We start from the raw sequence: 16,303 nt of genomic DNA on the forward strand, positions 1-16,303 counted from the left end.
CCACGCACCTGGCTAAGCCTCGTCGGGGCACAGAGGGATCCGGCGGTGCCGGACACGGAGACATGGGGACACCAGGAGCCAACCCTAAAGAGCGGGGAGAGCTCTTCGGGCTCGGGGGGACCCTCGAAGAGAGGAGGAGCCCCCGTTATTTCAGCCTACACCAGCAGCGGGAGAAAGCAGGGTGGGAAATGGGTGAGAGCGGGAGGTGCAGCCCAGAGATCACTGCACTGGCCTCTTTGGGTCAATCGTTCGCTCCTCTCTTCCCCTTCCAGCGGCTGGAGGATTTGAGGCTGCAGCTTTAACGATCTCAGATGCTGGGGTGAAAGATTTTACTCAGAAGGAGCAGAGAGAAAAATAAGTGCTTGTCCGGTGCATGGTCGTTTATATACATTTTATTGGAAAAAAAAAATTTATACATCAAAATATTTTGGCAAACTGTAAAAGTATACATAAGTGCAAATATATTCTCCTTTTAAAGCAATAGTGTGTGAGTATACACGAGATTTATTTAAAATACTTTTTTAAAAAATACTGTGGTAGAAAACAATTTTTGTAAAAATAAAAAAAAACAACACATTGTATTGCTGCAATACTGGGAAAAAAAAAAAAAAGAAGTTTTCGTAAAGTCTATACACGAAAGGCTAAACAATACTGTTTTAATAATATCGATTGGTCGGTGATGAAGTCCACACAAAGTGTCCTTGGTGGGGTTCAGGGAGAGACAAAAATAAAGAAGTAGAATTCCTGCTAAAGCAGCAATGGAATTGGGAGTCCTCACAGATGCTGAGCTGGGAGACTTATTTTTCCTGTTCAAAGGCACTTTCCCCTATAAAAATATATTGAACTGTCCCTTTCCCAAAGCTCGATTCTTTAGGAGGTCACAGAAAGGTGGGTTTTGATTAAAGTGGTCAGACTTGGCATAAGGACACTTATAGCCCACCATACCCAACACACCACAGAAGGCATTTTTCTTTTAGGAAGAGCTTTGGAGAATTATATCGGCTGTACGTGTCCTTCAAGGGATAGAGGGGGACCAAAAACACCACTTCCTTTGGTAATTCTGCTAAGTGACTCGTGTACTATCAATGCTATCAGAGTGCACATTATATTTAATCTGCGTGGGTCCGTCTATACGTCGGCTCTGTTCAATGCCACCTAATTGTCTCTGTTGGGGAGCTGCCTTCACATCACGCAGGGCTTGATGTCCTGACAGACGCTTTGATGGTGGTGATGGTGGTAATAAGATCCACTAGCGGAAGGGTGAAACGAAGAAATACCATTAAAATTGAGAACAAAATCTTTCCGGTCACACACGGGGGAAGGGTGATGCTGGTAGCGAGGCAATCCCACTGCAAGAGAAAGAAATAAGAAGAGATGCTCAGAAGTCGCGTGGTTCTACTCGGGGGGAGCAGCCCTTTCCCATCACCTGCAGGGAGCAGCGGGTGCTTGCAGCAGGGCTCACACACTGCTTCCTTTCCCCCTGCCCACGCTCCCCACCGTGAGGTTTGGGAGCTCCTCTCTGGCTTCCCTAGCAGCCGACGGGGGTCTCCCCGGGGCAAAGCCTGCCACGCTTGCCGGGGGGAAGAGCGGCGGGTCCCAACTCCCCATGCAGGGAGAGGACGCGGATCCCGCGAAGGCACACACCGCCCATATGACCCCCCTATGCCTGCTCCACGGGGAGGTTCGGAGCCGCACAACCGTGCAACGGCGGGACGAGAAGCGAAAGGCGGCAGCGGAGATGGATGCCCACCGCCGGATGCACTGCCTCATCCCGGGCTCACCCTGTCTCGGAGCATACCACCATGCATCCTTCCCTCCCTCCCACGGGGGCACAGGCAGTTCTGGTGCTCGGCTCCTCTGCCTGCGGGCACAGTCAGGTCAGCCGTGGCATAAGGTGAAGTGTGAGAGCGTGTGCGTGTGAGGAGGCGATGCCAATTGCGTGGTTTTCTGGATGCGTCGCAGTCATTTGAACCTGGTTCCCGTCTTTGCTCACTCTTCCTCCTCCCCATCCCGTTCCTGGGAGGTTTTTGCTTCTGACTTGAATGGCTACAGGTTGAATTCTAAACACAATCCGCCTGTGTGTTGAGGCTGTATTTATTTATGAGTGTGTGTGTGTATGAAAGCGCACGCCTATTCTCGTGTCTTAAACGTAAGATGTAGACCGAAGACACCCTACGGTTCATCATCAACAAGCGAAGTACACCCCTGGCACCGACCTTGCACACCCCCATTTTCATTTCCCACCACAGCCTTCAGGGGACGAGGTTCGAGGGTCTCGTGGGAGATCTTTTCCTGAGACAGCGCTGTAGGGCTGTACTAGGATCTTTAGTCTAGCAGGGCTCCTGCTGGATTCGGCGGGAGGGGAGCACTGTTTGATCAAGGCCCGCAGAGTAGATAGGGCCAGAGACGGATTTGGGTTGGCGTGTGGATGTCAAACTCGGCTAGCGGGATCTTGTCAGATCTAACCGAGGTCAAAGGGAAAAAAAAAAAAAAAAAAGAAAAAAAAAGAAAAAAAAAGAAAGAGAGAAAGAGAGAATGGGGGTGGTGGGAAGATCAAAAGAAAAAATAGGAGAGTGAGGAGAGTGGGAAAATGAAAAAGAGAGCATAAAAAGAAGGAGCCATCCCGGTTTTCCCTTCCCGGCATGGGGAGCCCTTCGGCGGCGGCGGCCGGCGGCTCTCTGAGCCCGACTCCTCCGGCACTGTCCCCTCCTTCACCCCGCAGAGCTCACTTTATAAAAGTGATTATTTCGCTGGATTTCCTCGGCTTTCTAATAACCCTCCTGGTATGCTCACCATAAACCGGGGCACTTTATTACAATCCTGATTCAATCATTTACCAGGATTTAATAGCGTGCGAAAAAAATCCGTCTCCCCCCCCACCCCCCAGCTTCAAAATCCTTTTAGCAGAACCGACCCTCCTGTTTCCAATTTTTTCCTCTCTTATGCTTGGGTCTGATGCAAATTCAAGGTTTGAAGTCAGCCCTGTCGCTGTCTTGACTAGAGAATTATTGACCGATCAGCAGCAATTGCCCCCAAATTTACCTTGAATTAACTAAGAGAAAGGGAAAGGCAGAATTCCCTTGCTACTGCTTTCGTGGGGAGAGGAGAAGAAAGAATACTGCTGGTAACAAATACGAATGAACGAGCTCGGATCGGTTTTCCCCATCTCCCTTCACTCTACTAAAACGTTTGCGGCACAGAGATTTTACATGGCACACACGAATGAGGTTTGGATCCACGCAAAAGAATAAAGGCTTCGGGTTTTTCTTTCTGTTAATCAAGGAATGTGGACGGCTTCCACTAAAGTCGTGGGCCCGGATCCTGAAGCCATAGAAAACAAGTGGCGAAACGCCGTTTTACAAAGTAGTGGCATTACATGAGACCGACGGAAACGGACGCTCGTCGTCGGCATTAAGAAAGCGTCCATCGATCTGTCTGCATGTCTATCCGTCCTTGAACAGAAACAATTCGGACTTAAACAGCCCCAGCTTCGGAAGCTGTGGTGGAGGTTCTGCGGGGATCAGAGCCCTTGCTCTCTCTCCCTGTGTTCTTGGGATGAAAATTTCTCCCGTAGGAATGGCCTTTCCCACCTCGGGCTCCTAGCAGTAGGATGGGGTAACCACCTCCCAGCACCACTCCCCGGGCAAGTCCCACTCCCGCACCATGCGTGGCCCCATGGGGGCCGCATTGGGTAAAACAGGGGAAGAAGAAAATCCGAAAGAAGGAAAAGGAAATAAAATAACAGCAAATAATTAAATAAATAAATAAAAAAACCACAAAACCACCAAATAACAACAACAAAGCAAAACAGAAATCCCTAACGGTAAAGGTAGGTATTTCACTGGGGGACGGGTGCCCCTGTGACCCGCTGGCCTCTAGCCCCGGCCCTCAAAACGAGGACCTAGATCTCCGAAAAGTGGGTTTAAACCCCAGCAACAGATCCCCGAGGGCACGGGGGAGCCCAGCTGGCGAGGCCCATTTTCCTCGCACCCGCCCGCCCCAAAATGCCGGTCAGGCGGCGACCGCTTCACAGCCGCCTCTCCCCTGGACCACACCAGGATATTTAAGATTTGCGGTTATTTCTCGCAGCCGCTGGCTCTCATCCGACACCCCGAGTCCCTTCCGCGGCGATGGCAGAGCAGCTTCCCCGGCTGTGGGGAGGCCGGGGCAGGCTGCAGGGCTCACCGAAGGACAGCAGAGTGATTGACAGGCACCCGAGGAGGGGGCGGGAGGGGACCCAGAGCTGAAGGTCGCCTGTATTTGTTACTTGTTGAAATTCCCATAAAATTGAACAAGACCCCGCTCTCATAGGGGTTAAGTCAGGCTAAAATCCTCTTCGGTGTGGTCCAGCCCAGACTGTCTTTGTTTGCTTAACCTCTGGGACCCACGTTTAAAAGGGCTATTTGGAAAATTTCCCCTTAAGAGCCCAACATCTTTTACCCATTTTTGTGCTCGGACTTTTCTGAGCAGACATTGTCTGTGATCACCGGCTGGGGGGTGTGGGGGTGTGAGACAGAGACCAGAAAACTCTTTCCCTCCAGTTGCAGAAATACACTGGATCTGCTTTAATCTCTCGCATTTTTCAAGATAAGCGGCGGGGTTTGTTCTCTTTTTTTATTCCCCCCCCTTTTTTTTTTTCTTTTTCGTTCCCCCGCAGGGTTTAGGGGGTAATATTTAACGCGTTCTTTTGATTACTACCTCTCCGCGGCTCCGCGGACTGCGATTTACCGAAGCAGCGGCGATGCCTGGCGGCGCTACCCGCTAAAAAAAGCCGCAGACCGGGTTAGCTGGGCCGCCCCGGTCCTGCTGCCGTGCACATGTCGCCGGCTCCGGGGGGGGGACGTGCCAGCCGGGACGGTGACGGGATGGAGCCGGGCTTTCCTCGGAGCGCTCCTCAGTGGCACTGGGCAAGAAGGAGGGTTGCTCGCAGCCGTATCCACAGCCCTCCCAGTCAGCTCCCCTTTCCCGAAGCAGAGCAGCTCCAACCCACGCGTATTTTTCTCCCTCTTGCAGACAATGCCCCTCTTTTTTCTTAAGCAGCAGAAGGTCGGGGGTTCCCCACACCAAACCCTCGCCGCCGGTGAAACCCACCTCCGGCGCCGCGCCCCCAGCCGTCTCCCCCCCGCCCCGGGCCCCCCAGGTCCCTACCTGAGAGGTCGTCGCGGGGACTCTGGTGCAGGTAACCCTGCTCCAGAGAGTAGGAGGGCACGCTGGAGTGGATGCCGGAGGAGGAGGCGTTGGCGGCGGGGAGGCCCTGCTGCTTTATGTAGGGCGAGGCCCCCGAGGTTGTCCAGTGAGCCGAAGGGCTCGTGTAGGGCGAGTGGCACTCGATGGCACTCGCCATGGCAGGCGAGGAGGGCACGGGGCTGCTGCTGCTGTCGGGGCCATAGTCCCCGTTGGCAGTCACAGGGCAGCTGGCCATGTAGGTCGAGCCAGGGTTGGGCGACATGTGCGGGACGTGGTGGCCGCCGCTGAGTCCCTCATAGCCACTGGCCATGGCGTTGGGCATCATGTCGAGGTTGTAGCCGTTGGAGTGACAGGCGAGGGAGGCGGGGGGCGCCTGGAAATCGAAGCCCTGAGGGAGGATGGAGGCGCCGAAGCCCAGCCCGTTCATCATGCGGTACATGGGCTTCAGCGCCTGGCATTTCCTCCTGAAGCCGCGGGGCCGTCGTCGGAAAGAACCCTCCTCGAACATGAATTCGCTGGCCGGGTCAATGGTCCAGTAGTGGCCCTTGCCCGGTCGGCCCAGGCCCTTGGGCAGCTTGATGAAGCACTCATTGAGGGAGAGGTTGTGGCGCACAGAGTTCTTCCAGCCCTGGTAGGAACCGCGGAAGAAGGGGAAGCGGGCCTGCAGGAACTGGTAGATCTCGCTGAGGGTCAGGCGCTTGGAGGGCGAGCTCTGTATGGCCATGACGATGAGGGCGATGTAGGAATAAGGGGGCTTCTCGGGCCGCCGCAGCCCCGAACTGGCCTTCTTACTCTTGGAGGACGCCGCCGCCGCCGAAGAGGAGGAGGAGGAGGTGGAGGTGGAGGAAGAGGAGGTGGAGGTCTCCAGGGCGGAGGAGGGCGGCCGGCTCATCTGGAGAGCTCCGAGAGCCGGGCTGCAGGAGCGGAGAGGGACGGGGGGCTCCAGCTGCTGCTGGCCGCTCTCGGTGGTCATCTGACGGAGGGAGGGGAATGGGGCAGGGTGGGGTGAGGCTGGGAGGGAAGGGGGGGAACCGGGCGGGGTGGGTACCGGGGCGGGGGATGCCCCACAGGGGGAGAGCGGAGGAGCAGGGGGGCGGTGGGAGCCTCTGTCCTCCGGGCACGTCCTCAGAGCGGCGGGCGGCGGCGGGGCGGTGGCAGCGCCCTGCGCATCCCTCCCCGCAGTCCCTTGCGCAATGGCTCCTCTGCTTTCCTCCGGAGCCAGACACTGGGCGGGATGGACCAGCACAGCCCCGGCACGGCCCCCGCCTTCCCCGCGCCTCCCGCAGAGGCTCCGCTCAGCGCCGCTCCGCTTCCTTCTCTGCCCCCCACCTGGGGACTATCCCGCAGCCTAATCCGGCAAGGGGAGGAAGCTAACCCCCCCCCCCCCTCTAATCTCTTCCGCACTGTTATTCTTTCGTAAATGTTTTTTTCTTGCGTAAAGGCACAGGCGACCGCCTATCAGTTCCTTCAAACTTGCCCTTTCTTCCCCCTCACCCCTTTCCTCGCAGACCCCCCTGAATCCGGCCGAGAAATCAGCACAGAGAAAGGAGGAGTGAGAGGGGGAGCGAGAGAGACCACTCCTTTTCCAGCTGGGCTCTGTCCACCCGTCATCTGGGCAGGAGGCGCTGCTGCTGCTGCAGCGGCACCAGCTCTGGCCCCGCAGCGACATCGTTTACTGCTTCCGTGGGGTTCCCTCGTTCCCGCAGGCACCGGTCTGCCCTGGGGTCCCCGGGACAGCCCTGGGCCAAGGGGATCGGCTGCCAGCCCGCAGCTCCGTCTGTGCGTCCCGGGGCTTACTGGTACTCATGCCACCGGGTGTGGGCATGTGTGTGTGTGAGGGGGTTGCCCTCCCTACGGAGCCCCAGGCAGGGTGCCTGCTGCTCCTCAAGCCTGCGACACCTCCAGTTTTTAATATTTCTCGCTACCCCTTCCCACTCCCATATAAAACGCAATTAATTTAATAGGCAACAGGGGTCTAGTCCCAGAACCAGTGATGCGGCCCCGTCCGTCTCCCCGGGTTGTGCTCCCCCCATCCCGGTGCAGCGTTGGTCACGCGTGCTGGACAACGTTTCGCTACAGGAAGATGGGGGTCGGAGGGGGAGGGAGGAGAGATGCTGGCGGAGGCACAGGCCCGCTCCCAGATGATAGAAGAGGCTCCAGGATCAAACTGGAGACGCAGGGAGGACGGCGGCAGGAAGAGGGGCAGAGCAGGCAGGGATGCTGGACCAAAGGCACAGGGGTGGGAAGGACGCGGGCAGAGCGGGACGCCGTTGTCAGCGTGCCTGCAGCGCTGTGTGTGTGTGTCTGTGCGTCCGTCTGTCTCCAGTGCAGCTCCGTGCTGAGAACTCGCTGGTGGGTACAGGCAGGGAGGGGGTGGGGCTGGTCCCAGACAGTGACCTGCAGTTGAGTGGAAGCAGGCTTTTTCCATCAAACTGCCTGGATACCACACACAGAGCCCAAGTGTCAGTTTACTGCCCTGAGCCCGGCTCCTTTTCCCTAAGCTCCACAGTAATTAGACAAAGAAAACCTAAATTAACTGAACAGGCGTCGACAGCTTCCTCCAGATCACCACTGCTACATACATGGGAATGTGTCCGAAAATGGCTCGATTGTATCTGAGGATCAGCTAAGAAAAACACTACCAAGCCCGGCAATGTTTACTACACATTTTTTAATAGAAAAAATAATCGCCCGGTTGACAGACCGTGTTTACCTTTCCCGAGGCATCGATTTAAATTGTTCCCATCGTAAAAAAGAAAATATCTATCTATCTATCTATCTATCTATCTATCTATCTGTTCTTCTTTTTCTAATTTATTTCGTATCTCTTTTCCTGGAGGGTCAGGGAGGCCGACGTGCCTGACCGCGCTGTAACGACCTATTCTGAAGATTTTTTTCAAATATCCATGTGTTTATACATAAACATCCTTTCCCGCTCTAGATCGGTGAACGAGTATGCTTTTTCGCCTTCTGTGGAGAGACGTCTGTCTGAATGTCACCTTGGATGACATGTCCAAGTAATTTCTGCGATCGTCAGGAGGCTAAAAGTATTAAAGGCAAGGAAAGGGGGACGGGGACGTTGCCTGGACATCACTCTAACCTGCCCCCTTTTCAGACAGTTAGTTTTGATCATTAACAGCCAAGCGGGAAGAGGCATTGACTGCCAACACAGATGTCACGATATACGTAGGTTTCGTTGCTTTCTCCGCTGTGCGAAACAAGGCAGACTATAAGCAAAGCCGAGCAGGGCAGCCCTGTATAGAGGAGCCTCAGGCTGCTTCAGTCGCGGCTTGTCACAGCCCTGATAGGAGAATCGGGGGTTACACTATCTATCAGTCAACCACTTTCTACCTGTTAGCAACGTCCTGTTCTTCGCAGCAGACGCTTGTTTGAACCATCATTAAGAAGTCTCCAAGACATAGTCCTGAGACTTTGAAAGGTGGTTTTAAATGCCTCTGATTAAACAGAAGTGCATTTGCTGTTTGGTGGAGATGTTTATTTTGGTTGGTGTATCCATTTCTAAGCTGATCCCAGCTTTGGAGCACAACTGGTTTGTTTTACCAAAGTATACGGAAATTAAACTTTTTGGCAGATTTGGTTACTCAGATGTTGTTCTATAATCATCGTTTTTATTCTAGGAAATCTCTTCATTATTGCGGTTTCAGTTTCATGTTCATAACACAGACCCCTCTGCTTCGTGGGCTAAATGAAGTAAGTTAGACTAAACCAGTTAAGAAAATGGGAGACAAATATGAAAGATAAATGTTTACGGTTATTTTGGAGTCCCTATGTTTTTCCACTTTTTGTTCTTTTTCTGTTCTTTTCCTCCCCTTTTTTAACTGCGTGCTTCAGGCTCTTTCCTCTCCTCTGAGTTCCTGCAGATGAGAAGCGTTTTTTCAATTAAAGCCGAGACTGAAACTTAAACAAATCCCTCCAGTATTGTAAAAGTGCGTTTCCTTAAGCCCTGGAGGATTTTCCTCCAACTGTCAGTTTCAGGGTGCCTGGATTTAGATCTCGATCTCCAGCGGCTGACAAACAGAGACCCCTTTCCGCATGAGGGGCATGCGGGCATTTGAAGGAGCTGGAGGAGCCGAGCAGCCGCAGCGGAGAGCCCGGCCCCGGCAGCCCGGGGCGACCGCCTGGGGAACGGGGGTAGAGGGGAGGGCAGCAGGGGGAGCAGAAAGGCCAGGGATGGGAAGGGACTCTCAGAGGTCTGGCCCCGTCCTTTGTACTGCTCCCGGGACCTCTTGACTTCTCGGGACCTCTGGCAGTAGCCGTGCGATCCCGATGTTTGTTTGGAGAGGTTTTTCCGCTTCTTTTTTTGCCCTCCCCCCCCCCCCTTTTTTTTTTTTTTTTTTTTTTTGCGTACGCAACGGGCAACAGGCGTGACTCTTTTTATAGACGTCTCTCTGAAGACTGCTATCAGATAGGACCCTTCTTCTCAGTTCCTGTTGAAAGGTCGGTCTCTCTCTGCGTTCTCGAGGCAGAGGAAAAGGGGACATGATCAAGGCACCCGAGTGGTTGAGACCTCTCTCATCTCAAGGGCAGAAAAGGACATTCAGTGCAAACGCAGGGGCCTACTTCACCTTGAAGGAAAAAAAAAACACGCCAAAAGCATCACCAGACGTGCTCCCTGCACGGAGACGGCACCTATCTCCTAGTGTTTTGCTACCACAGTGTTACCTGGAATATCACCACATGGGTTTGGCCGGCTTCCCGTGAAGATACCTTGGGAAAATTTTCAGCACAGCCTAGATGTGGGGGGAGCTAAGCCTGGTGGAGGTCAGGACGCCTCCATGAAGGTAGCGATCGCGAATATTGTAGGGCCATACCTTTCCCTTTCCTCCCTGCTGCATAGCTCTCCCATGCGGGGCAGCTTTGCTCAGCGCCCGAGGATGGAGGGAAAGATCAGGCAAGAGACAAAGTGTAGGCGAGAAGCAGCAGAGAAACAAGAATCTATTCGCCTTTAGTGAAGTGTTTTCCAGGGGGAAATTTGCCTCAGCAGGTGGGAGAAGAGCCAACACCCTCTCCCATGCTGGACACGCAGGTCCACGGATCCCGGGAGTGTGCCGGCAGGGAGTCCGCATTCCGCGGACCCCGGGGCCGCAAGACCCCTCCGAAGGGGAGTGCAAGCACTGAGCGAAGGAGGTGAGAAGACATCTTCCTCCCACACAGGTTCTAATGAAGAGACCAGACGTTTGGTCTCTTCAATGGGCGGAAAAGAGTTTCTTAGCTTTTAAACTTTCCGGGAGGCACTTTACAACCCAAGATTTTGTTGCTACCTTGACCCTCCATCCCTCCCAACACCCCAAGGCTACCTTCATCCCTTGCGTCCAATCCCGCCCTAATCACCGCACTGGAACTGTGACCGAAAGGCACTCTGCGAGCCCGAGGTGTCCACCCTCCATCCGGACTCACTAAGCCCAGGGTTCAACAAAGCCAACTTGCACCCAGCCGCAGGGGTCTGCTGGGAGTGCCAGGGGTGTCTGTCGTTATCCAGCGGACTGCCCGTCCCTTTGCCTTCTACATGCTTTCCCCACGAGCTGGTGAGACACAGGAGGAAGGCGGCCCAGATGGGGCGTAACGCAGAGGCTCCGACTGATGTAGGGGATCTGGCCGCCCGGCAGATACTGCCGATGTTGAACAGCCCCCTCGGAGCTGCGAGGACATCGCGGCGATCAAACCTATTACAGGCTCCGCGTATATTAATAGCGTCGGGTTTGTACGTGTCAGCTCCCCAGAACTTCCACCCAATGTTTTGTGTGGGTAGACTTTGCTTTTCCTATGCCAGGTGACAACGTTAAAGATTTTACCCCCTCCCGGCTCTGCAGAGCTCCGACTGAACTTCCCGGAGCATCAAAATAAACCCCCTACAGCGGTCAGGATATAGGTCACCTCTCTAAAAGGAAACACAACCCTTCCAAAAATATAAAACATCTTTGACGTAAAAAAAAAAAAAGAAAGAAAGAAAAACCTCCCAAGCCAAAACAAAACTCTTTTGTCTCCGAGCATCCTCTTGCCGGTGTAAATAAAACGTGACCGGCGCGGGGTAAAACAAGAAGCGGGATGTTTCGAGATCAGAGCAGAGCGGCGAGATGCCCGCAGAGCGCGGGCAGCGGAGCAGGCAGCTGCGGGCAGGTGGAGAGTTAGGGGCAGGCCCTGCGGGCCGTGCGAAACAGATGGGTGTCGGACCTGATCGCTCCCACCCCGCATATCCAGGTCGGGTGTCGGTGGTAAAGGTCGCGCAAGAGCCAGCAGAGACCCTGGGGCTCTTGGGGTTCGTCGTTTCGCTGCAAGGCTGGCAGGAGAGCCCCCGCTCCCGAACAGCTCCGCATACCCCACTGACAGCCGCGAGTACGGGCAAACACGGGTTGGCCCGAGATCTGAACACACGGGACGTTTTTGACTGGCTTCTCCCCCGCCCAAATTTACATTCCGATCAAATGAGATTTCTGGTTTTACACATTGTCAATAATTTTCATACATGCGCCGACCTTAATTACTTTTCATACCATTCGCGGCAGACAAATATTTTCAGTGGGGCGAGGGAGCCAGCCGTGCCCCCGGCTCTGGCGGAGGGCTGCGCTTTTCCCCCCTCTCGCCCCCGCTCCCCGGGACAACCCCTCCATTCCCCACGCCCTCTGGCCTCCGCCGCTCCAAACAGCATCCCTTTCCCTCAGAAACACGCATGAAAAGCTCCGGGAAACGCTCCCGGCGCCAAGCAGGGGGTCTCGGCGGGTGGGCAGCGAGGGGAGAGCCAGGCGGGGGGCTGGCTGGGGTGATAGGCATCTCGGTAGCATCCAAAGGGGTGTGGGTTGGTTCTAATTTCAGAGGAAGAAGGGCCTAGAGCTATGTCCGCAGTCACCTTCCTGGCCCCTCCGGGCGGCCCTGCGCGCCCCGCACCCGCGTCGCAGCTGTGCCCGCGGGCCGAGGAGCCGGACTCGCCCGCAGCCCCTGCCCCGCTGCCGGGGAAGGCACTAATCAGGAGCAGGTTTCCTCGCTCTCTCCTTTTCTTCCCCCGCCTTCCCTCCCTCCCCAGTACCCCCTTCTCCTTTCGTGAGAGGTTTGCATTAATTTTTAAGTAAAGCCCATAAAACATAACGACCCACTCAAAGGTAGGGCCGAGTTACTGAGTGCCGGATTATTACATGATTTATGAACATAGTTTGGAAAAAAGTAATAATCCAAGCTCGCACCTCAGGAGCGGGGTCTGCCAAAGCTGGGCACGCCTGCGGCCTCACCACCTCCCGCCTCGGCCACCCCCTTTAGGGCCGGTTCGTAATGCCGGGGCAGGAGACCATAACCCCAGGTTTACATACACCTATCTGCCTGTTTGTCTACCTATCTATAAATCCTTTGGGGGGGGGTGGGGGGGTGGTGTGGTGTGTGTATTTTCTTACAGGCTGCTTCTCCCTCCCCCTTTTCACATCGGTCCCTCCAAAGCCCTGGGTCTGCTACGATCCCCCATATGGTCAAAGGAGGAGGATGAGGGTGATGGCACCTTCGGGGTTCTCCCCCCTCCATCACCCTTTCTTTCCCTCCTCCATCCGGGAGGCTTTTATTGATGAGCTGCCTCCGAGCCCCCGCAAGAAATGTCCCTGAAGGGTTTAGACAATTCATCAGCCATCACTTTCGGTATCTGCTTCCTCCCTTTCAAATACCATCCTCGCACACCACGCTAGGAGAAGGAGGAGGAGCATACTTGAGACCAGAACAGCTACATAATCAACGTCAAAAGTGATACCACTGACCTTTTGGAAACATAGAGTCGGGGCCAAAAAGCACTCCATTTGATTTACTTTTCCTCTTTAAAAAAAAATATATATCTTTTATATATAGATTTTATATATTTTTTAACTTTCGCTGCCACAATAGATACACCAGCATTTCTTGCTTCCCTAGATTCACCAGGGCTCTGCGGCATAACAGATCCACCTCTTCCATCGCAACAGAGGAGGAGAGACTGCAAAAAAAGGGAAGAAGTGACGCTTCAAAACGATGTCCCTTGCAACCTGCCCCCCTCACCCCTTCGGACACTGGGGTGGCTCTCGTCGGAGCCGCAGTGACTCCGTGACGGGGGGGGGGGGGGACGGACGACCGGGGACCCCGGACCCCCCGATGCGCTCCGGGGGAGACCCTCGCCCCCCGTGGCGCCGGCCGGGGCTTTCCGCTGGGTGGCGCTGGGCTCCTGGAAATGGGGGCTCTGGCCCCGCCTCACCTGCAGGGGCAGAGGTAGGGTTAGGGACATCCCCCATCTCCCTGAGCTCCCTCCATCCCCCGAGCCCCTGCCCCACCTTCCTCCCCCGTGTGCACCTTTCCCTAGCAGTTCCTGAGGTGGTCAATTTAAAAAATACATCTATATCGGGGGTGATTTTCTCGCCCCTCCTGCCTCCTCACATGAATTACGTCACTGCATGGAGAGGAAGAAGGGGGACCCCTCCAACCCCGGCCATTTCAAAGGCCCACTTGTTTGTCTCTTGTGTCATCCCTGCCGGTAACGCTAGACATGCCTGCTTCTTACCACGAAAATAAATTCCCTGGCTGACAGGCGGAAAGGGGCAGCGAGCTGTTGTACTGGGGCCATGAGGACACCCCCCCCCCCCTTCAATCACGGCCCTCCCCGCAGCCAGGCGGGGTTTAAATGAGCGAAAACTCTAGCCTCGGATTTGTCCCAGGGCAGAGTAATATTCTCTGCTTATAAAGACCTGCGATGCCTTTTAAACGCGAGGCTGACATCACACGTTATTAAAACTTCGAGGAGAGGGTTTTTATTGCTTGGACCGAAGGGAGAGGAAGAGCGAGATTTGTTGGAGGGTTCAGGTCACATGGCCAGACATAAACCCCTTGCTCTGGGGCTGGGCGGTCAATAGGGTCTCTGTGAGTCAGAGGCTCCTTCTCTCACAGCCGAAAGGGGTTCCCGGGTGCCAGGCACTCCGGGGCGAAGGCTGCTTCTACCCCGAGACCTCCTCAGTGCAACCTCGCATCGGGACTTCCTGGAAGGGGAAAACACTTGCGGCTGCTTGGGAACGAAAAGCCGTCTGAATGGCACGAGGGAAGAGGCAGAATAGATGTCCAGATCAAAGCAGTAATGAAGGCGTTGTACACCTCTTCTGTGCAACCAAACCACCTTTAAAGCTGTATGTACGTGCAAAGCAACGTGTCTCTTGAGGATATAGTTAAATCTCTTTTGCTTCCTTGATTATCAGTCTCCAGAAAAGCATAAATGCAAATTACCCCACAAACAAACCAAACCCAGTAGAACGGGTTTAAGGGATAATTTTCCCTTTCTTTTCCTTTTTTTCCCCCTTGTCCTGTAATTCTACATGAAAAAAAAATCCCACTTTCCTGCCCCTTCGAGAATACTGTCCTTCCTTTGCTATTGCATGTGAGGTTGCTTGTCTTTCCTTGAGTCAGTACATGGGGTGTACTTAACCACTACAGTAGCACATTATTAGCAGGTGGGCTGCCTCTCTCCTGAGACCTGCCCTTGCCCACCACTTGCAGCAAGGCTGGTGTAGGTGGGCACCTTAGTGGCACTGCCTGTAGTCTGGGTTTTCAGGCCACTGGGCTGGAAAGGGGCTCGTGGAGTCCCTTGGTTTGGGAAATGATGGTGTGTGGATGCAATGGTGAGTTCCTAGTGTGTGGAGCTGGGCTAGATGTGGGCTTCTATCTGCAAGTGTTTCTTCCTTTATTAGTGGTTGAAGGCTGCTGATGGAGACTGAGAGGATGAAGGCAGACATTCCCAGAAGTAAAGCAGAATCTGCATCAGAAGGGAACTGCTGTGGAGTCAGACAAAAGCAGCAAGGTGGGCACCCACAGGCATGCTGACGAAGGGAATGTTAGACATGGCACGGGGATTTGGCCAGAGGTGTGGGAGGAAGGCCCGGTCAGCAGATCCCAGCACTTCCCAAGCTGTGTCTAAGGACATACATTCTGTAATCTCACTGTAGAAAGATTCCTTTTCTAGATGTACCTCCACTCACCAGGCAGTGAGGCTAGGGTGTGCAGCAGGGATCTACAGATGCTTTTGCAGCACAACAAATAATACCCAGTGGTGGACACTGTGTGTCTCTGATCCAGTCTGCACATGAAAACAGACCTCTGTCCTGCCTGCCCTTCACCAGAGGCTCTGCTATGGGAATCATAGTATGCACCTTCATGGGGTAGGGGCTTTGTTTCCTGCGTTCTGGTAAGACATTAGCTAAAGTGTCAGAGTCCCATCTAATGGGTAGCCTACCACGCTTATGGCTAATTATGCCTCTGATTACCTCAACAAATGAGACACAGTGGCTTGGAGGCTTTGAAGACATATGAGAGAGAACAGAGAAAGAAATGAAACAGCAGCCGCAGAGTGGGTGAGAGGCAGTGACTTCCCACGAGGAAGGCAGTGCAGCTCTGCTGCTCCATGTGGTACAGGGGATACAATGTCCCATGTGCAGTTATTCAAATCCTGCTGTTAACTTGAATTAGGCTTTTTCCTCTCCTACTCCTGTTCTCAAAAAGAAGAGAAAAAAAAAACAACCCCAAACGAAACAAAACAACAATAAAAAAGCTCCCCAGCCCAGTGGACCTTGATGGAGAAGGAGCGTATCTGTTTAACAGAAAACACATCTTCTGCCCTCCAAATTGAATCTTATTACAAACTCAATCTGGGAAATGCTGGACCCATGAGGACATGCCCTTTTCTCCAGGTTAAAAGAATGCTAGTGGAGCAACTGATTGGAAGATTAAGCTGCTGCCAAAGTTGTCCTGCCAGTAACTAATTTATTCTCCAAAGGATAACTCATTCCAACTCTCAATATCTGCAGTGTGGATCCAGAGGGAAATTTGGCTCAGAGGAGGTAGCATGTTCAAGTCTCTGAGCTTCATGTGGAAATATGAATCAGGGGGGTAGAGACATGCCATTGCCCTTAAAAGTTTGAGTACTTGTAGTACTCTGACTGGTGCATCGCACTGGGACATTTGGCTGTAAAAATAACTAGTGGTGGTATTTGTGCACATCCAGGTAATGTCTCAATGGCTGGTTTTCTTTTCAGTCTGTCTCTAGTTTTATTCTAAAGTTATTTTTTCTCAAGAGGCTGGATCTAGCCCTGTAAAGTGGCACATTCCCAGACGA

General features: G+C 53.7%; 1 protein-coding gene across 1 annotated transcript; it reads right to left on the reverse strand.

The window, feature by feature from the left end:
- Window positions 1–374: 374 nt before the first annotated feature.
- FOXF2 (forkhead box F2) lies at window positions 375–6,511 on the reverse strand. The gene is made up of 2 exons (XM_062617769.1): window positions 5,149–6,511; window positions 375–1,349 (listed from the first exon to the last, which is right to left on the reverse strand). Exons 1-2 carry the CDS (start codon window positions 6,158–6,160, stop codon window positions 1,183–1,185), a joined length of 1,179 nt encoding a protein of 392 aa, XP_062473753.1. The 5' UTR covers window positions 6,161–6,511; the 3' UTR covers window positions 375–1,182.
- Window positions 6,512–16,303: the final 9,792 nt, after the last annotated feature.

This window comes from Pezoporus occidentalis, unplaced genomic scaffold (assembly GCF_034315485.1).
Source record: "Pezoporus occidentalis ecotype Australia unplaced genomic scaffold, CSIRO_AGI_Poc_V1 ctg2, whole genome shotgun sequence".
NCBI classification, from domain to species: Eukaryota; Metazoa; Chordata; class Aves; order Psittaciformes; family Psittacidae; genus Pezoporus; species Pezoporus occidentalis.